Here is a 21,373-nt window from a genome sequence, read left to right as displayed (position 1 = left end):
CCTAAGGAAAAACATAACAATGAAATATTTAGATACTATGCATAGATCCACCCAGGTTCATTTCTAGACTTTATGCTCTGCCCCCTGGAGTAGATCACTAAAAGAACACTCTGCTGATTGTGTTGATAATATTAGGCAAACGTCAATTATGAAGGTAAGAGAAGTCAAGCAGAAAAAAAGAGTCACTTCCCAGTGTGCTTGACTAGTATTTGAAAAATATCACTAGTGTTTCTTTCTTAATGTTACAATACTAAAAAGGTTTATTTATAAATGTTTGTAGCTCTGAAATCCTCTAGGATATTTAGACACGATCTTGGAGAAAGCATATATCATAGAAGACACTTAAAGCTTGGGTGTGAAATTGCAGCTTTGTATTAGTTGTGTTTCCTAAAGTTCAGTGCTTTCTTACTAATTTACAGTGTGCTTGTGTACAGTTTATCGTTTAATCACAACTATAGAATGCCATTCTCTCAGTGGAGGGTGACTTTTTCTCCCCATTTCCCAAAAAGTAACTCAGGTAGTCTTCCCAGACACCTTTTATCCTTCTCTTTTCATGTTTAAAGGAATATTTCCAGGGATTTAAGATCATTTGGCACTTATCTTTGTAATTCAAATTAGAATATTCAATAATACATTGGAATTTATTTTTCTAATATCCTTGCTCTTGTGTTCTTCTAGTCACTAAATAATAACTGGAGAAGTTAATTTATGCCTACATTGTCTCTGGCCACATGAGAAAAATGGCATAATAACTCAGAGACATAAGCTTTAAAGAAAGAAAATGCTAATGTTGCAAGGATTGCTCTAAGTAAGATTTTGCTTTGTTAATGTATAAATAGGACAAGATAAGGTTCTGGGCAGCAGCATATCCTGGGCACCAAATAGTCGTCTATGTTCTTTGGCACCAATTTCAACACACTGGACTGATTTTTTTTCTTAACCACCCAATGTCACCAGGGATGTTGAGAGAACAAACATGAGAGCTAGTGCTACAGAAACTACTTCATTTATCTTGTTGGTCTTAATAAGATCCTAAAGAAGCATAAGATAATAGTGACAATAGAATAAAGTGAATTTTACATTGAGATACCAAAATCTAAAGCACCATGTGCTTTAACTTTTCACATGCCATATTTTTCAAATAAAAGCAATACTGTGGTTCATAGAGAAAAGATTAATTTAAATCCTAAGCACAGGGGCGCCTGAGTGGCGCAGTCCTTAAGCGTCTGCCTTTGGCTCAGGGCTGGATCCTGGCGTTCTGGGATCGAGCCTCACATCAGGCTCCTCCGTTGAGAGCCTGCTTCTTCCTCTCCCACTCCCCCTGCTTGTTCCCTCTCTCGATGGCTGTCTCTCTGTGTCAAATTAATAAATAAAATCTTTAAAAAAAAATCCTAAGCTTTACATAACTGAAGCAAATGAAAGCATGAAATTGAATCTATGCCTGTTACCACTACATGAGAGAAATGGGTGACGTGACCACAGTGAACCTGTTGCCAACAACTCCCTAAGTGACACTGGGGACTAGTTGGGGAGACCAGTGAACCACAAAGATCACAGAGAGGAGTGTGGCCTTATAAGCAATCGCATCCTTTTAGAGCAGCGCAGTTCAACAGAAAAAGGAAAACTGGTCAAATTCAGGTGATGCTTTGGTTTCCAAAAAACCAAATACATATATCAACTTAAAAACTTTTCAACCTGAAAAACTATTGCTCTGTGCAAGTTCTGCAAATGTAAAAGCCCAATTTTGCCAATTTCAAGTGGCAAAAGAATGTGAAGATGGTAAAATCACCACCACCCACAGACATGGCCATCTAGCATATGAAATTGAAATATACATGAAATGGGACAGATGAAGATGAAGCACCAGGGGTCCCAGAAATGGCCAGAGGCCAGAAGCTTGGTCTGGAAAGGGAGACTTGAGTAGGGAGATGCCCCTTCCTTCAAGACCTCCCTGGAGCAAAGGTGCTGATTCCATTCAATGAAATCCGATGGGCCCTCTTTAAATAACCGATGACCAACAAGAGCCCTCTTTTTCACCCTCCTCATTACACATGTGCCCTGATGGCTGTGGCAGCTGCAGATAACAGCAAGTTCTCAGGCAGACGTGCAAGGAAGTTCACGGCTCAGCTCTCAAGAGCCCTGACCCAGCTGTCCTAAAAGCTGTTTTAGAACTTACTCCCCTGTGGCCAGGAGGGTGCAGAGCCCCCTCTAGCTCTGCAATGGGTTCTGTGCCCTCTGTCTTCGTGAGCTAAGTCACAGCTCCAAAATCAAGGCTCTTGGTCAGCATCAGTTTTTGTCCATGTTTCCTCCCAACTCCTGAGCCAGCCCTGGTCGCCAGTAGGCCTGTTTGGTGCTGCAAATGTGATCCTGTCTGTCGTTTCGGCCTCAGCAGAAGAGCGACATGACCATATTTATTGCTGTTGCTATTCTGGGGCCCGGATGACGTTTTTCTCCCCTTGTGGCTGAGCACTGCCCGTTCATCTTTCACCACTCCCTCCAAGTCTGCAAGGCTAAAACCAGGGATACAAATAGACTCTATCAGGAGGAGAGTTATAATGAGAAGTTCTTAAGTAGTCTCAGTCTATTCCCTTTAATGCTATGGCATTAAAAGCTTTAACTTCTGTAGTCCTAAATTTTATATGTATACTGTTCGCATCCCACTATTATCATAAACTGCTATTGGTGGTAACTTCACTTAGGAAAGAAAACTTTGCAAAGGGGAAGGGGGGAGGAAAAAAGAAAAAAAAACCCTGACTGATAAACACAGCTTGGAAATTTGGCAAATGTTGAGTTTTCCACTGATGTGTGTTGGGAATGTCCAAATGTTACCAGAACACTTGAAGATTCTCACTTGCCTCCATCCCTTCACTCTTCCTACTAAGACACTCCCCTTCTGTGACGTGAAAGGGACTACATGACAAGCCGCAGAAATTCCTATTAAGGATACAATGATACAGGGCACAGGTGACAGCTCCTGGAAAGTAACTATATACAGATTTTCTAAATGAAGAACGTAGACACATAAATAACTAATTACCACATGCATTACACGATGCCCCAAAGGGGAGTGACTCTGACTCTACCACTAGCCCCTGCTCATTACCAGGCAGTCATTCCAGTCTTCACCATGGCTCATAATCCCTCCACGTTAGCGCTCACCTGGTTGATCATCTGCACTTTGCAAACGTTACTTCTCTAGCTTTGCTAGCATGACTCTTCAGGTTTCAAGCGCCCTGACACAAATCACATTTGTAACGGACACGGAAGCAGAAAGCGTAGGGGAGGCAGTGGGTTGCAGCAGCAAGCAGGAGTGGGCGCAACTCACAACTCAGTCAAGGCCCCTTCAAGCTTCCCTTTCTTCTATAAAATCAGGATGATAGGCGTAGCCCCTCAGGGGTTGCGGGGAGAATTAAGAGAAAACTATGGAAACACAAAAAGATTCAAAGGCTGAAACGGAAGCCTCGTTTTCATTTTAGAGCAGAGAAATTTAACGTCACTCCAGCACATCTCCCTTGAATGAGTTGTGGTTCACCTCCAGTCTGGGCTGCTCACTCTGAGAATGTCAATACGCAGGAGTTGTGCTCCAGATTCGGATGTTTCTGGCTGCCGGCAGGGAAATACCTTTTCAATATCCAGAGTGGTGTTTAAAGTGTACCATCAGCGGGCAGCTTGGAGAGTTTTCACCTGAGAAGTCCATACATTATAGAACTTTTAAATAGAAGCACCTAAAACAAGGCCTGATTCTTAGTGTTAAGAAAGTGATAGAATTCTGTATCATATGTAGCTTTTTTGCCCTGATTTGTGTTTTTGTCTTTCCTCCCTCTTTTCACTTGTGTACTTCTGCATTCATTTACACCGACAGCAGAGTAAGTAAATGGAGACCCATTTCCACCCATTTCCTCTTAATTTTGTCCCTTTCCTGGTAATTCAGGCACTTGCCAGTGTAGTACAGATCTCTTTGAGGTAAATATTCAAGTCTCCACTCTCCCGCTCTCTGGTAATGGGAGTGCAGGCAAGGAATAGGTCTAATTTTCTGGTGCCTTAGTATTCACCGGACCTCAACAAAAGGGGCATTTGGTTTGACAGGCTCTGGTCCTCACTGGCCTCCCCTGAAGTGTCTTGTCCAGCTGGATCTTTGGGACTTGAGCTCTGGCCTTGCTACATGTGGTAAAGGGCTCATGTCTGAGGTCACTCGTGGCCAGTCCCTCCAGCACGGCCTGGCCCAGTCAGTGTGTGGCCATCTACCCCTCCCCAATGCTGACTCAATCTTGGCTCTAACTGATCCCCTGGAATTCAACCACATCTTCCATCCAGGCCCTGCTCTTAGTGTCATCTATCCCATTGCTGATGGATGGGAAGACTTGAGACAACTTTGAACAGTAAACTTCAGTTGACATTCCACATATATTAACCTGATCAATTTAACATCTGTAGACTACATCATCTTCTGCCTCGTCAGGAAATGCACATTTATTTTACTGGCTGTTCTTTGCATTTGGAAAATGTACAAACTGTTGAGTGCTCAGTTTTCCAGAGTCCCCACTCAAATTTCTTTGAAAGCTGTTCTTTATGTGCATGAGGGCAGGGCTAAGTTTTCTTTCCCAGGACCCTTAATATTTTCTTCCCACATTCCAGTGGATGGGTTTGTATACCTGACTTGGGAGGCTAGCACTATAAGCCTTTTTCAGCCATGAGGCCTGGGAAGCAGAGACCTCTGTGTTGCCTCTTTCTGATCTTCTCTGTCCTGAGTGCCACAAGCAGGAACCCTGGGGACTTGTGACCACATCCCAGTTGGTCTCTCCTTACACTCAAATCTTAATGATCTCTCTGGACTCCACACCAAACCTCAGATTCCAATGATCCCTTTCAAGACTGTTACAAGAAACAATTCATCCTGTCCCCGTGGCTCTATGAGAAGCAATAGTTTCCTTTAGGAAGTCTCTGGGAACAATCCACTCTCTTTTAGAACGGTCTTCCAGACAGAAGTCCACACAGCCATGGGAGTTCACCCCAGTATTCTAAGGGATCTGGTAATTCCAGGTTTTTCCATCTCCATGGACTATTACCTGGTTGCAGCGGCTGATCTTGTGTTAATGTTTAGGCTAACTTTGGCAGGGTCTTTCTACTTTGTTTCTGAATAATGAGAAGAGGGGCAGACCTAAGGGTAATTGGTGCATCTCCACCAAGCGATAGTCAAATGGTATGCCAGTGCACCGTGCAAGGCTTCCGAATAGATCCCATAGAGGCGTCCGCAAAGGCATCAGCATGTGCTGAGTCAGGAGAAGTGATGCCTCTGTGGGCAGTGCTATAATTTTTTAAAATGCAAGCAGTGATTTCAATTCATCAAAACATCATCTGTCACATTAAATTCAGGTTGTTAATTTCAAGATTGTTTTCAATTTATATTGTTAGATGTTGTAAATAAACTAGAAGTATATAGGAGTATACCTTGTTTTTGAGTTTATATATTTAAGTATGCATATATAATGATCAAACATTCAAATAAAAATAAAAGTATTTAAACCACTATGGGAGGGAAATCTAGATAAATTTTTGTTTTCCTTCAAAAGCCATTGGTGCATTTCTCAAGACTGAAAAACAGTGGTCTGTAGTAGAGGGGGTCGCATCTTCCTCCAGGGTGTGTATCTGAATCATCAAGGATGGGTTGGCGTTTGGCACTGATTTCATATTTTCTTTCCAATACTACCCTTCTTCTTCTCTTTTTTTCTCTGCCCTACCCCCACCTATGGGGTAAGTTATAAAACAGTCACCATTTCTTATTGACCTCTTAGAATAAGATCACAAATGGATCCTCATCCCTGCCTCCTTCTCCACCATCATTTCTCACCAAGATCTTCTCCCCTCCTCAGTAAGCCTCAGCATATTGTCCCGTTTCAGTTCCTTCTACGTGCCAAGCTCTTTTCTACCTTGCAGTTTTTTCCCTTTCTCCAGCTGATCTACATATTTTCCAGGCTATTTCCTGCTCATCCTTCAGAGCTTAGCTTAAATGTCACTTTGTTAAAGAAGTATCTGAGCAGTATCTGTTGGAATGACGGATGGGTAGGTGGGTGGGTGGATGGATGAATGGATGGATGGGGAGGCCTTTCTGACCTTGCAATCTAAACGGAAGAAGTATCACTTGATATTCCTTTCTATAGCATTACTTTTTCTTCTATAATACAACAATTTTCAATGATACATTGACTATCCACTTCCCCACTTCAGTGGACTATACATTCCATGGGAGCAGGTCACTAATGACTTCATACCCATTAGAGGGCATTCCATTCAGCAGGCACTCACTCTGTGTGTATGTGTGTGTGTGTGTGTGTGTACTGAGTAAATGAACAAAAGGAAAACCTGAAGATTACATTCACATCACTAAGTAACTGTAAACATTTTAAAGTCTTTTAATTAATGGATTACATTAATATGGGACAATCCAAAGAATGATTAAATTTTGAGGAGAATGATACATTTTGGCCTTTGAGATGAAAGAGAATCTCAAGCTGAAACAGCCCTTGCATACAGCCAGCCTTCTGAGACTCTAATAAGGACAAAATATATACTGTAATCAGTATGAAAGTGACTATAGAGGCTACAGATTTTTTAGTGAAATTCAGCTATTGCTCGGACACAACGGCTCTTAAGATATGTATGATTCAGTAGTCACCAAACCATTTTCTCATAATAACAGATTCTTTTTTTTTTCATCTAACCAACATAATGATTTAAAAAAAAAATCTAAAAGAGGTGGTCCCAGGATCATCTGAACGCATATTCTTCCTTAGTTGGGTTAAACCCTAAGCCCCTCTTATCTCAACAATGCTCCAAACCCCCGGGAGTGACAGACAGCAAAACCAGCTAATCCAGGTGCCAAAAATCAGGAGTAAGTAGGGGGCAGGCCAGTGTGTCCAGCCTCCAGTGCCCAGCTAGTCCAGGGCCACATGAAACTTGCCAGCAGGATTAAGGCTATAATTCTAAACTGTCTGGAACCCTCAGGAGCTGGGGCTTGGATACTTTGCTATGTGGTAACCCTCAGGCCTTCCCAGCTTAGTCCAGACCCTGTGCCCTGCTGCTTCTCCAAGATGAATGAAGGAGACAGGCCTCTCAAGACCAGTGATCCTAAAGACAGCATAATTCCCTGAGTCAATGCTCCAGAGATGCTGGGGAAGGAATGGAGACCTTACAAGTCCACCAACTGATTTGGTCTAGAGTTATCAGAATTTTGTTAAGGTCTAGATTTCAAGGTCGCTCCATTAGTGGCTTGCTTTATTTTAGAAGTACTCACTGTCTATTGTACACTTCTCCTCAGGAGATGTGCTCTTATACAGTACTTTTGAATTTTGCTTTTAAAATGACGAGGAGAATATTATTTTTAATTATCAAAGCATTCCGGAGAATTCATGCAAGAAAGATGAACTAATATTAGGATCTCTAGAGTCAGGCAACATTGAATTTGTTTTATCAATTATGGACTGTAAGGCAGGCGACATGGGGATTACCCTATAATAAGTTTTCCCTGAAGAACACTCTCAGTATTTATTAAAAATACAGATTCCTGAGCCCCAACTCAAACCTACTGAAACAGAATTCACCAAGGGAGAGACCTGGGCATGTGTATATTTCACCAGTATCCCCTGGTAACTGCTATGAGGGGAGTTTTGAAAATTGCCCTACAAAAATGATTCTTCATCAGAGAAATACTTTAGGATCACGGGGAAGCTCTCAGAATGTATGTGATGGGCCTTCTCTCCGAGATTTTGCTAGCAGAGGCTGGAACCTGGACAAGCATCCTTTGAAAATGTTCACCAAGGGGTTCTTACCTGCACTCTGATGAATTATCAGTCCTAAAGGAATATTTAATATGGATCTGAGGTGTGGAAATGAGGCATAATTTAGCCTAGGCTGTAACACTGAAGAAGAAAATGGGGGGGCATACCTCTTTCTAGGAGTGGCAAACTTTTCAGAGCAGCAAACACAGCAGGACTGACACACCAGTATACAGCTGGAGGTTTCTAAATGTCCACTCTGCCACAGTCAGGCAGACAGTCTATGAATTATTCAATCGGTTGGTGAGTCAGAAATCACTCATGCCATCTGGATTACCCAGACAGTCTTTTTCCATCTGAGACACTGTTTCTGAGGGTCATAAAATTCATTAGATCCACTCAGAACTGTACACATTACTGCGTCATATGCCAACTGGAATATGTGATTCTATTCAATCACACATAAAGTACTGATTTTTAAAATAACATGCTAAGATGTGAAGACTGATTACGATTTAATCAATAGGTAGTACGATCTCAAGTTCAAAATAAAAGCAAATCAAAATGCTCTTCAGGGAGCATTGCCATCCCCTCCCTTTATTTTTTATTTTTATTTTTTTTCCTAAAGATTTTATTTATTTATGTGACAGAGAGACAGCCAGCGAGAGAGGGAACACAAGCAGGGGGAGAGGGAGAGGAAGAAGCAGGCTCACAGCAGAGGAGCCTGATGTGGGGCTCGATCCCATAACGCCGGGATCACGCCCTGAGCCGAAGGCAGACTCTTAACGACTGCGCCACCCAGGCGCCCCCCTTTATGTTTCTCTGTATCTTTACAGGTTTCACACACATACAAATAAAGAAAAACACAGCATGTTACATACAGTATTCTATACTTTTCTTTTTTCCAGCTGATAGATCTTGGGGATTTTTCCATATCAGTTCATAGAGAACTTCCTCATTCTTTTTCAAAGACCAGGACATCTGAATTTCAATTCAATTTTATTAAGTTCGGAGTCAGACCTTCATCTTTCTTTGACCAAGTCCCACCTGTACTTATTACAGGTATGTGTGTGTGCATGTGTATGTTTGTGTGTTCATTTTTAAAAGATCACTGCGGTGATCAGTTCACCTATCAGTGCAGGGCAGTGATGCAGATGCCAGGACAGAACTAGACATACTAGAGAATTACTGGGGAAACACACATGAAGGATAGAGGCCAGAGGAAGCAGGAGTCGGTGGGGAAAGCCTTTTGGTCACGATGCAGGTCTGAAACCCCTGAAAGGAAAGAGGGAATGAAGGAGGCATGGATAGAGGAGCCTCAGACTGCAGTGTACCCTGCAAAGTTTCAGCCGTCGATAGGGAGCACAGGAAATGTCAGCCTGGCAGAGGCTGTGTTGAGAAGGAAGGTCTGGCTCTAGTAATCCTACTGTTCTCAGTTATTGGCTAGCGACAGTCTAGGTGGAGCATGGCCGCAGCATGAATGCCGCCAGGACCCAAAGATGCAGCAGCTCGAGGCTGCTGACCAATCTCCCTCCTTGCAGCAAGTCCTCTTGGAGCAAGGTCTGAGCAATACACAACCATGGCTACTACCATCTCTCCTTGCATTGCAAAAGTCATCTTCTCCACACACATTTGGGGAGCTCTCTTCTTAAGGGAAAGCTTAGGAAAGGGAAGTCAATGGGACAAATTGGAGCCCCGTCACTGTAGTAGGTCTTGGGGCTGTGGATGGTTATCTTCTCCCTCTTCCTCTCACCATTCTGAATGCCCCTTACCCTGAGCTACCACAGCAGCAGGTTTTGGTGGCTTCCCTGGTGCTGTGACCCAAACCTTCATTCCTGGAGGGTCCGAACCTTGGTAAATCATGCCCTTCTCAGACTAGGGTTGCTGAATGTGTGCACCCATGGTTACAAGGGATCAGTGGAGTATTGGGAAGTACCCAATGGACCACCTGTGTTCTACACATACTCCCTTCTGTCCCCATTGTATAAAAGCTTCCTCCTGCTCAGAATTTGCAGTTCAATAGGACTTTCATTTTGTCGTCTTACAAAAGTACTTCCCCACTGGAGACCCTGCGGAGCCCAGAGTTACATGGGAAGGAAAAACAAAGACCCTGAATAGGTCGTTTGGATATGATGTTGTGTGAGGTACTCTTGCTTCCACCTCTTAGTTCCCGGGCCTATGGGTTCAACCCACTGAGCATACACTGCTACATAGAGGCTGATTTAGCGAGTATACTGCATCCTGAAGGACACTACTCCATCTTTGCAGATTATTACCAGCAAACTGGAACTTCAGCTGTGTCTTTAGGAGACCATTCCATCATTCTGTGAGGCTGGCTCCTCACAGATAAGAGAGGCATGCAGTATGTAATATGAAATGCAGCATGTAGTAAGACCAATGCATCCTATGGTCAGGGCTCACTTTAGGACCTCATTCATTCTGAAGTAGGTCTCCTGATCATTCGTGATGTTATGTGAAATTCCAGGCTGTGCATTAGGTATCCTGTAAGCCCCTGGATAGTGGTGATACTGGCTGAGGTTCTGTGGGCAGAATAGGTAAACCCCATACCCAGAACAGGTGTCTATTCCTAGAAAGGATAAACCACCGGTTGTTCCAGGCTGGAAGGGGCCCAATATATAGTCACTAAGTGGATGATGGGTATGCTCAAGGACTAGTCTCTGTTGCCGGCAGGTTGGACATTCAGAGGCAGCATTTGCTAAACTGGCCTTGATAAGTGTGAGTCCTTCCTGTTGCACTCATGCATAAGCTCCATCTCTGCCATGGAGGCCACTAAGTTCACATGGCCCTCGGTCCAGATCTAGGATGGTTGGCAAGGAAGGATGGCTGACATCAACTGCCTGAGTCCTTTTGTCTGCTTGGCTTTTCAGTGTATCCCCCACGGAAGGCGATGCCATGCAACCCCTCTTCACATGTTATGCCCAATCCCATGTCTCTACCCTAGAGCTCCACGTCTGCAATCTTCCAGTCCTCTTCCTTCCAGGCCTCTGACTAGATGGCCAGGTTGTTGGCCATTACCTGGAAATCTACATACATTTCCACCTCATGCCACTTTTCCTTCCATACGAAACAGATGACCAGGTTTACCACTCACACCCCTGCCCCTTAAGAAGATTTTCCCTCTCTAGAGACTTTCAAGACCACTCCTGAGTGCAGTCTCCATTCATTTTCAGCTGCATCCATATAGTGAGCCTTTCCTTCTATAAACCGAGTGCAGGCTTCTCTTCCTCTTTCAGCTGGTTGTATGGAACCTTAATCTTCCACAGGTGAGAGCCAAAGAAGGGGTGCTTAGTGTAACACGAGGGGACATGGGGGCTGGACAACCTGTTCTGGTAGCTTATCATGCCCTCTGCTCCCACTCAGCGTGATTCTGGTTATACTGTGTCCAACCTATAGCAGACTGTTTTGGGTCCTTCTGAATTTGTCTTGGCAGGTTCAACAAGACCCAGCTTATAATGGGAAATTCAAGATGACTGGTCACTTGGTGTCCTATGGTAAAACATTCCTTTTCTACCAAGGTCAAGCAACTTACCAGGAACTGTTTCTTAAAGAGAGACAGTTCTCTTTTGCAGACGATATATAGCCTTGCTTCGGATCCCCCATAGACCTGCATTGTGATTCTTCCACCAGGGCTTGCCGTGATCTCCCTATTGCATCTTTTCGCACCACTGACACCAAACACCACACGAAGGGATCTGCCCGATCGGATGGCCCAAGAGGCAGGGCTGTTTGCAGCACAGCCTGAGCCTCCTGCAGAACTCTTTCCTGCTCTGAGTCCTCTCAAAGCTGGTAGCTCCCAGCCATGGCACTTACCATACAGGCTGCAGCAGTTTCTAAGTGTGATCTGTGTTGCTTCCAGGACCCAACAGGGCTACCTTTTCTGTATTAGAGGCCATGGGATACAGCAGTTTGCCTTTTACCTTGGAGGGGGTGTCTAGTGCAGAATGTGGCCTTGATGTGAACACCACAGCAGATCTGAAGTTGCGGGAGCCGGAGGCTGACTGCCGAGTACCCTCCTCACTGCAGGGTCTCTCTAAGGGGGATTGGAGCTGTGCCCTGCATGGCCGCCCCATGGGGTGTTCCTACTTCTCCGTAAGCTCTACAAAGTGCCATAACACTGTATATTAATAGGAATTTAAATAAAATTTAAACAAAAACTTTACAAAAAAACCAACACTTCCAAATATGCTTTTATACTCCTTTGCCAACCCCAATTCGTGCTATTTCCAATGCTGAGATGCCTCAGTATCTTCCCATTTTCAGAATGAAGCACTCTGACTTCTGACGCAGCACAAGAGAGACACACCCATCATCCTGTGTCTGCAGGTCCCAGGAGGTCTTCTTTCTCACAATCACAGGCATGGGGTCCCTTCATTCCCTCCTTCCGTAAGGTGGCTCTTCATGCAAAAAGGTCATCCTGTGTCGATGTCTGGAAGTACAGCCCTTCTACTTTACCCACAAAGCTAAACAATACACCTGTGATTCCTACGAACTATCGTGGCCCACACAATCCCTCGGTCCTCTGAGCTCCTAGGACACTTGGCATTTATTCGCTGCTTATAGCTGCCTCCCCTGTCCCTTTATTATTTTTCTTTTTTCACCTCCTGTCTCTTTATAGATACTTTATATCCTTAGGAGCAAGGTCCAAGCCTTACACTTCTCTGTGTCTCCAACCCTAATCCAGGAATCATATAGACATGTGCATAGACACACACATGTGCACACAGACATGCACACACATACACTTCATGTTTTGCTTCAGTGACTGGGGCTTCGGGACAGACCTGCAATCCACTCTGTGTCTTCAAGCTTACTGCCCCTTTTAAGTCTCCCTTTAATCTGTTTTTATCTTTGTCATTGTGAGAACTTTCCTGAAACCCTCTGTGAGCCTCATCATTGGACACGTATGCTAAGTCCACGTGGATCTCTGCCCATTAGGAAGAGCAGGCAGAGAGCCACAAGGGACAAGGCATGGGAAGAAACCAAAGCACTGCCCTTGAGACTTAAAAAAGGCTCAGCTGGTGTTTTTATATCTGAATTAGACTATTTCTAAATTAGACTCTTAGCCCCTAGGGCAGGATTGTCTAGTTGTGTAAAATAAGCCAACAAATATCCAGCAATTATACAAAATCCTGGTACCAAGAAGCTAATGCTTAGAACACAAAAGCCAGCCTAAAATTAAGGAGACTGGAAAGGGATAATAAGAAGAACACACGGGGAATAAGACAGCTGAAGTGGCGGGAGAGCAAGAGAATGAGCAGAGGTGAAAGAGACAGGTTTTTTAGACGCTGAAGGAGAGAAGTGCTCACAAGTTTCGAATTCACAGGTGCCACTAGCAGGATAGAAACTGAAGAGGTGGGGCGCCTGGGTGGCTCAGTCCATTAAGTGTCCCAGGGTCCTGGGATCAAATCCTGCATCAGGCTCCCTGCTCAGGGGGGGAGCCTGCTTCCCTCTCGCGCTCCCCCTGCTTGTTCTCTCTCTCTCCCTCTCTCTGACAAATAAATAAATAAAATCTTTAAAACACTACCTTAAAAAAAAAAAAAGAAAGAAACTGAAGAGATGCCATTATATCTGTCAGCTAGGAGGTCCCTCCTGGCTAGATAAGCTTCACCAGACTAGTGAGGACAGAACCCAAATCGAGAGGCATGAGAATGAGAGGTGGGATGTGTGAATGTATAGGACATATGAACATGTACGATGCTTGAATATAGAGGTTCTATGAATAAGATACACTTTCAAGAAGGTCAGCGGTTTTGAGAACAAACACAGAGGACTTGAGGTGAAAGCAGCACCAGGAAAGTAGGACTGTTTTTATGTAGAGGACACAGGAGCAAGGCTGTTGGATGGAAGAAAAGAAATTACAGCACATTCAAATGAGAGAAGGAATTGACTCAGAACAAGGAGAGGAAAAAGGATATCTTTTCCTCTGGGATGGATGGGTAGGGAAAGGAAGAAAATGAGAACCAATGAAAAGTTTCGGAGAGAGGAAAAAAGAGGGAAGATGTTCCCAAGTTAGCTCTCCTCCTCCTGAGGGAGAAGACAAGTCCTCTGCTCAGTAGGAAAGAGCCGGAGCCGAGCCGGGCTCAGGTATCAAGCATCTGGAAGTTGCCTGGGAAGAGATGTGCTGTGTGTGGAGGGATTGACCTGAGGCTTGCCCCCAGGGTTTGCAATGGCAACTGGTACATGACGTGATTGCCTCCAGAAGGGGCTTCCTAGGAGCAGTGGATGAGACTGGGGAATGGGCAGGCACCAGGAGGTTACCATGGGAAGCACGTGTGATGGGGACTTCAGGCAGGGAAGGGCTAGGACCACGCACAGCACATCAAAGGAGTAGAGACTTTGGCAAGTCAATGGCTTGTTCAGTGAGTGAGAAAGACCAGAGTGTTGTCAAAGAGTAGGATTGTATACTTTCAGTTTTCAGAGTTGGCCTACATCTTGGTCCAAGTAAGGTCCAGGCTGCGTCTGAGGACTTAAGATAAAGGTCAGGGCACTGGGCAAGACAATGGACTGTGAGGCAGGATGAACCCGCTCAGAACAATGACAGGGGACAGCGTGTGGGGCAGAGAGGGCATAAGCTGCCAGTCCTGGATGCACATCAGGGAGTGACCTAGAGAAGACGGAGACAAGAGTGGACCACAGGCAGAATAAGTGCACCATGCAAGTCTCCAAGAGAGGCACTACTGAACAGCTGCCAGAGAGAGGAGAGAATTAAGGATTGTTTACTTATTGTCTAATGTATTTCTAGTTTTTGACCAGCATTACCCAACCGCCTTCTGAACACCACCTCTGGGATAGATTGCACTTCTCCTTAGTGAACCTATCTTCCCATCTCTCTAATTTCTTTCTCCATTTCTTTAATCCTAGACAGTAGCATCACCATTCTTCTGGCCAGCTACTCTAAAAAATAAGAAATCAAAGTCACCTTCACCAGCCCTGCCTGGTCTCCACCCAGCCTGCTTCCTTCCCCCACTTGAAAGCTCTCATCCTTGCTCCATCCAATAAAGGACAGTAATAAAGAGAACCACCTCTAGAGTCAGACAGACCTGGTTTGAATCCCAGCCAGACCATTTCTACCTGGAATGATCTGGGCACAGAAATGTCTTAAACCTGATTTTCTTCTTTGTAAAAAGGTTATAATACTAGTATTAATCCCATGGATTATATGAGATTTAAATGCATTAATGCATGTAAAGAACTGAGCACTGAATCCAGCACTCAGTAATTGCCTTCTAAGTTGTGAAGACCATTAATTTTAGAATTTTCTTTCTCTTTTGACATCAAGTATTCTGCAAAGCTTATAACCATATTTCTTTTGTATTTGTTGTGGATGGATTTCTTAACTCATTACGAATGCTTTATTATAAATGTGCTGGTAATAATCATTTTGATTTACTTAATCCAGTAATTTTAATTGTATGTGCTTTTTTTACACACCTTGAAGCAACAAACACACGGTAGACAATAAACACCTACAGATTAGCTGTTGTCATTTGTAAATTTTTATCAAGAATTTCAATAATTCTAATATGTAAATAAAATGAAGTCACCACTACATTTTTAAACACACCTTCATTAGAAAAAACTAAATTCTAAACAAAACATCCTCACCAAAAGGTTGTTACTAGACATTCACACTCAAAATGGCTTACATTTTGTTACAAAATTTTGGAGAACGGAAGCCTAGAAGACCTGAGTTTTGAGCATGGGGAAAAAGAAACTGTTCAGTGGTTGTCAGCCCCTGGGCTTCAATGGCCTCCCCCACCCCACCTGTCAAACCAACATTCACATTCTCTTCTTACTAATCCCTCCTTAAAGCTAAATTCAACTCCCCCTTATCCAGGGCAAAGGTTCAGAGTGAGAGGGAAAATAAGGACATGACTAACCCTGACTAGTGAATTGCAACATTATTCCACTGCCTACTATCTGCTCTGCCATCATCCTCAGCACCTCCTTCCTCCTCCTAGTTCTGTTTCCCTCTTCTCCCACCATTGCTATTGAACCTGAACACTTACACAAATGAACCCATCAGGGTGATTGGGGAAACATTCCATTGTGATTGCAGCAGGTAAATGGAAGCATGGGTTAGTATAGTTACTTTGCCAAAAGTTCTAGAAGCTACCAAAAATTCAAAACTAATATCCTTCCATGAAGAGAGCCAATGGCAGACTCAGGTTAGGATTACGATTATTTGAAATTTTGTATCAGGTATTTGGTGTATCAGATATCTTTCTTCTTTTAATGAAGATGCCTTCCGAGGAAGACATCTATTAGGGATAACAAGAAATAGATTAAGCGATAAATGGCCCTATCTTCTTGGTTCCCCAAATCTCCATCTTCTCTCCAAATATATGTGCATCATCATCCTTTGTCCACCCACCACAGATGGACTAGACATCCACCACAGAAGCCAGAAACTTGCTCTGTGCTAGTTTATTTCAGAAAATCCATCATCTGCATAAGAGCTCATTAGGGAAAAAAAAAAAAAGTTTCCATCGTGCTTGCAAACAAAAACTTAGCCCTGAAATATTCATATATGGATCCTAACACATATGGGTGTAGATTTAAAAAAAAAGAAGAAAGAAAAAGGGAAAAGACAAAGGTGACTTCATGAAAAAAGCCAGTTTATAAAGAGGAAAAATATGTTGGTTGGAGCAACCACACTGTTTTTCATATCAGATAGAACCCCAAAAGAGATGGCAATGTGTCCATCTATGTGAGCTCCTGATCCTGGTGTATCTCATAATAGAGAAATGGAATTATGGTTCAGCAGCAAAGACCTGGGCCCTCATTTTCCCAGTGGCCTAAATCAATCCCTAGTCCAGGACAAGATGCTGAGCAAGATGCGAAATTATTTCAGGCCACTAGGGTAAGCACTATTCCTGGCCACTCTGCAGGCAGTGCCATGGATGAGAGTTTCTAATTCTCTTTGGTGATTTGGTCCTGTGTAAACTGAGGTTTTTTTTTTTTCCAGTATTTCAGCCAGATAAGCAGGAAAGGCCAGCTCCAGTGCTGAGATAGAGCCAATCAAGGTCAATTTCCGTTCATTTTTCTGCACAGTTTAGTCTGTTTTTCCCCTGCTCCTTATCCTGACTTCAGATCATTTTTATCTGATTATCAAATACCTACTGAGAGAAACTCTGGCAGCCTCTGGTGCTCCCCCAGTCATCCAAAGCCTCTCAGCCTAAGGAATAGCGTGAATACCCTGCAAAGCAGTGTCCTCAGGGAAGCCAACCTCAGACCCCAGGCTATGAACCACAGAAAGGTCTCCCGCAAGTATTTTGGTGGTCAGGTTGAGACCAATGGCTGCTTTCACCACAGGCAATACTGATTCAACTTGCCTATTACCAAATCTATAATTCTTGGCTTTGCACTGTACCACAACATACTCAAGTTAATATCTCACATAGGGAGAGAAAAACAAATCTTGTCATTCCCATTTGGCAGATGGTGAAATAGAGGTTTGCAAGTTTAAGAGTTGCCTAAAGTGAACTCAACAAAACAGTGTTGTAGCTGGAAAGTAGATCAGCTGACACCTGTCCCCAGTTTTTTAGGTCACAGACTTTTTGTAAGTTCAGAGCAGTGTTTTACTTACCATATTCCTCCTTGAGATCTTCTATTTACTTTGTTAAACTGTGGATACCAGTGGAGAGGTACCAGGTGTACATTCCAGACATTTATACAATATCCACAGACTGAGCCGTCTGCCTGTTGGGTACGGAGCTCCTGGCTGAAGAATTTCTAAGGTTGTCAGAAGAACAAATGAGGCATTAGGGGCTCTGATGTGAAAGGAAATTGCATTTACCCCTGCAAAGACAGATTAAAACATACTCTTCGTTATTACAAATAAAAAGCTAACCAATTTAGTCTGTGCTTTTTCAAATTACATTGCTCTCCCCCTGTATCTTCATTAAATAAATGCAAACACATGTGCTTAGAAATGGGTAGGTGTAAAAGAACATTCTGCACAATTATATCTAGGCTGCCAGAGATTTATATCACATGCATACATATATCTAGGAGATGTTAATTCATGATGACAGCTGAGCATGACAAATGCAACAGTACACAAGTTGGAATGCCCAAAAAAATGCAAGTACAAACCCCATGCAGACAAACACGTATACAGGAGTTTTCCCTCAACACACGTGGTCGCACTTACAGGCGCTTTACCACTTTGATAAACCCCAAACACAAACACAGGAGGCTCCGCCGCCCGCGAGCTGCCCCCACACATGCAGCCGCGCCTTCGTCTACCCGCAGGGATTCTCGCTCGTCCCTGGGTACACTTGCCCTCCCACCGGCATCCCACTGCGCGAACAGACGCGCGCCAACCGCTCCCCGCGCCCGCCGGGGAAGCGTTGGCTCCCGGGGCTGGGGGCAGGGCCGGGTGGGGCCCGAGCGCCGCGGGGCCGGGCCTCGGCGCCCGGGGAGGGGACGAGGGGCGGGCGCGGGGCGGTGCCCGGCTCACGTGGGCGGGCGGGAGCAGCTGAAGGTCCGCTCCGGAGCCTGTGCTGTCCTCTCGCGCGCGGCGCTGGCCCGGGCGGCGGCGGGGAAGGCGGCGGCCGCGGAGGAGGAGGAGAAGGAGGAAGGCGGCAGTGGCGGCGGCGAAAGAAGAGGGGAGGACGGGGGCGGCGTCGGACTGGAGCCGAGCGGCGGCGCGAGCTGCCCGGGGCGCTGTCGTGAGCTCGCCCGCCGGGCCCCCATCCCCGAGCTACACCCTGCCGTGCCCAGCTCTGCCCGCGTCCGTGCCCCCGCGGGGAGCGCGCCGGGGCTGCCCCCCGAATGACGGGCGGAAGGTTCGACTTCGACGATGGCGGCACCTACTGCGGCGGCTGGGAGGAGGGCAAGGCGCACGGGCATGGCATCTGCACGGGGCCCAAGGGCCAGGGCGAGTACTCGGGCTCCTGGTCGCACGGCTTCGAGGTGGCTGGAGGCTACACCTGGCCCAGCGGCAACACCTACCAGGGCTACTGGGCGCAGGGCAAGCGGCACGGGCTGGGGGTGGAGACGAAGGGCAAGTGGATGTACCGGGGGGAGTGGTCACATGGTTTCAAGGGGCGCTACGGGGTCCGGCAGAGCCTGTGCACCCCCGCTCGCTACGAGGGTACCTGGAGTAACGGGCTGCAGGACGGGTACGGCGTGGAGACCTACGGGGACGGAGGTGAGCAGCGTCGCAGGCGGCTCGGCTGTTCCGTGAGCTGGTGCGGTGGGCTTTGCCCAGGCTGCGGGGAAGCGGGGAGGACGAGAGGCGCACGTGTCCGGAAACCCGCCAAAACACCTGGGGAAGCCTCCCACCCTTCTCCCGCGCCAGCGTTGAGACGCGACTAGTGCGCGGGGGGTTGATTTGACCCGGTTCTTGGAACGGGCAGTGTGTCCACACCCGGGGGAGCAAGGCGTGAATATACCTGGCGGGCGCCAGCACTGCACTGCCACCAGGAGGGAGCGACGCCCGGGTGGGTTGGGCAGGAGAGAGGACGCTGTCACTTGAGCCCGTCACATTACGTTCCTGATCCCTCCCTCTCCCGGTCCGGTTTGAAAACGCCACTCCCGTGGAGTTAGAGCGAACGCCCTGGGCTTGTGAGGCTGGCGGTCGGTACTGACCGCTCCCCGGATTGGTTTCACGTGGAGTCGTATTTCGCTTCTGGTCCTCTAGTAGCCTAAAGATAGAAGCCAAAACCCCATAACTAGGATGTAGGGGAATTGTACCTTATTTGGAGTGCATTTGGAAACATCCTAGCTATGGGAGTGGAGAGGCCACCTGATGCAGGTGGGGCTCAGAGGGTGTGGGTTTCCCTTCCCGGTTTTCATTGGGTTTCTTGAAGTAGTGGTTTTCCATCAAAAGAATGGTAGCCATTGTTGACCTGGAGATCTTTGGGCAAGTTACCAGGAAAATGTCTTAGAAATGAACAAAGAAGTTTACGTTTTAAGAACTATATCCGAAAGATCCATTCCTACAGTTGCTAGTTTAGTAGTCACTTTACTCCAGAGAATGGCAATATGGAATCACCAAACTGCACTAAGGTTGTATGACCTCAGGATGCTAGCTATGAACAAAATTCATCTGATTTTAATATTTAACAGTTTTGTCAAATGTGTATATAATAGGGCTGAGTTCTTTTTTTTTTTAAATTAGGAAGAATACCCATTACTGAAACAGGTGTCAAAATCTGATGAATTTACTGGTGTAATAAGCTGAGAAGGATGAATGGCTTATGCTTTGGCAAAATACATTTTCTGATGATAAACATAATCATAGTTAATTGAAAAAGGTTAGGGGAGGCAGTGTCAACTTTTGTCTTTACACAGCTCAGAGTTGAAGGGAATTAAAAGGATCCAATTAAAAGTTTCTCCAGCCCACTGCATAAAAGCTTATACAATTTGTACAGTTCACTTACTCAGAACACTTGGGCTGTATTTCAAATGCAAAATGTAGGATTCAATGGTACAATATGATAAAAAGGACATCTCTTCGTCCTACGGTACAAATATAAGATATGGTTCTCATGGATTAAAAGGGGGGGAAAACTTTCTCTAACACTTTTATATGGGCTCCGGGAGTCTTGAGTTTCACAGTAGTTAATGAGGGCCCTTAAATGTTCTGAATGGGCATATAGTGCCTTGGTTGACAGCCCTATAAATATGTTAGCTTGTGATTGGATTTTATCGGAGGCCTTAGGTCTGTAATATAACTAAATTCCATGCTCAAAAGTAGAATGCAAAATTCAGTTTTTAAAATGTGCACGTTATTTTATAACCTCTTAAGAAGGCCAAGGATAGTTCTCTTCAGTTTGGGAAGGTTAAAAATAAATTAGTCTTAAGTAAGTAATAAATAAAAGAAGTCTTCTTTTAAAGTTACTACTCATTAAACAAAATCTCTTGGTTTAGAGGATTCCTTATACTTCGCAAATACACACACACACACACACACACACACACGACACAATAAAGATCCTCTATGTATGTGTTGTAGAAGGTCAAATAAGTGACCAGGATGACTCTGGATAATCTGCCTTCTGATTTAAAACTAACTTCAAAACATTTCTTAAACCCTTAAAATTTGACATCATTGTAGGACTGTGGTTTTCCTTTTCTACCAAAAAACAAAAACAAAAACAAAAACAACAAAAAATCACAAATATGCTACCAATTAGGAAGGGGAAAAAAAAAACCTTAAAAATCACTTTGAATGTCTACTCTGTGCTAGTTGATTTTCTGCTTTCTTTCATACGTCACTTCATTTAATTAGAAAGTCCCTAATCATAAAGTGGGGTCTAAGTAGAAGTGTAACTTACTTTATACAAAAGTTTGGCCAAAATAAGAAATCTCACCTTCCCTATTCTTAAGAATCAGTTTATTTTTGTCTCTGCACTACCACCTGTCCATCCCTGTGCACCCTTTGTCAAACTTAGGGAAAATCTGATTCCATGTATTTTGTGACAACATTAAACTAGAAGGTGAAGGAAGTATTAATTCCATACGGAGAGTATCACTGACTTATTTTATTAGTGAAAGTGTATGAAGTGTTGCCAAAACTGCCTGAATATTAAGAATAAATTCGTACCATACTAATGAAATCCAAATCT

The 21,373-nt window shown here is 44.6% G+C and overlaps 2 protein-coding genes across 7 annotated transcripts in view; one reads left to right on the top strand and one right to left on the bottom strand.

Moving 5' to 3' along the window:
- GDAP1 (ganglioside induced differentiation associated protein 1) overlaps positions 1-18,179 on the bottom strand; it is a 44,629-nt gene extending 26,450 nt beyond the window's left edge. For 2 of the 3 annotated variants that reach the window (XM_044382744.3, XM_044382745.3), the window contains exons 1-2: positions 17,950-18,163; positions 17,383-17,528 (exon numbers count right to left, since the gene is read on the bottom strand). Coding sequence is in view for 1 of the 3 variants with exons in the window: in XM_044382742.3 (XP_044238677.1) it covers positions 17,383-17,385 (3 nt within the window). In the remaining 2 variants the exon portion in view is untranslated. Of the gene's footprint in view, positions 1-17,382; positions 17,529-17,949 lie in introns of all 3 variants that reach the window. The other variant, XM_044382742.3, reaches the window with a different exon arrangement.
- A 147-nt stretch (positions 18,180-18,326) lies between these two features.
- The window catches only part of JPH1 (junctophilin 1), a 79,918-nt gene continuing 76,871 nt past the window's right edge, over positions 18,327-21,373 (top strand). For all 4 annotated transcript variants that reach the window (XM_026495868.4, XM_044382747.3, XM_044382748.3 and 1 more), the window contains exon 1: positions 18,327-18,951. In XM_026495868.4, coding sequence (XP_026351653.2) covers positions 18,573-18,951 — 379 coding nt within the window. In that variant the 5' untranslated portion in view covers positions 18,327-18,572. The remainder of the gene's footprint in view (positions 18,952-21,373) is intronic.

The sequence above is a fragment of the Ursus arctos genome, unplaced genomic scaffold, assembly GCF_023065955.2.
Source record: "Ursus arctos isolate Adak ecotype North America unplaced genomic scaffold, UrsArc2.0 scaffold_6, whole genome shotgun sequence".
Classification (NCBI taxonomy): domain Eukaryota; kingdom Metazoa; phylum Chordata; class Mammalia; order Carnivora; family Ursidae; genus Ursus; species Ursus arctos.
This window is presented reverse-complemented; position numbering and strand designations above follow the sequence as displayed.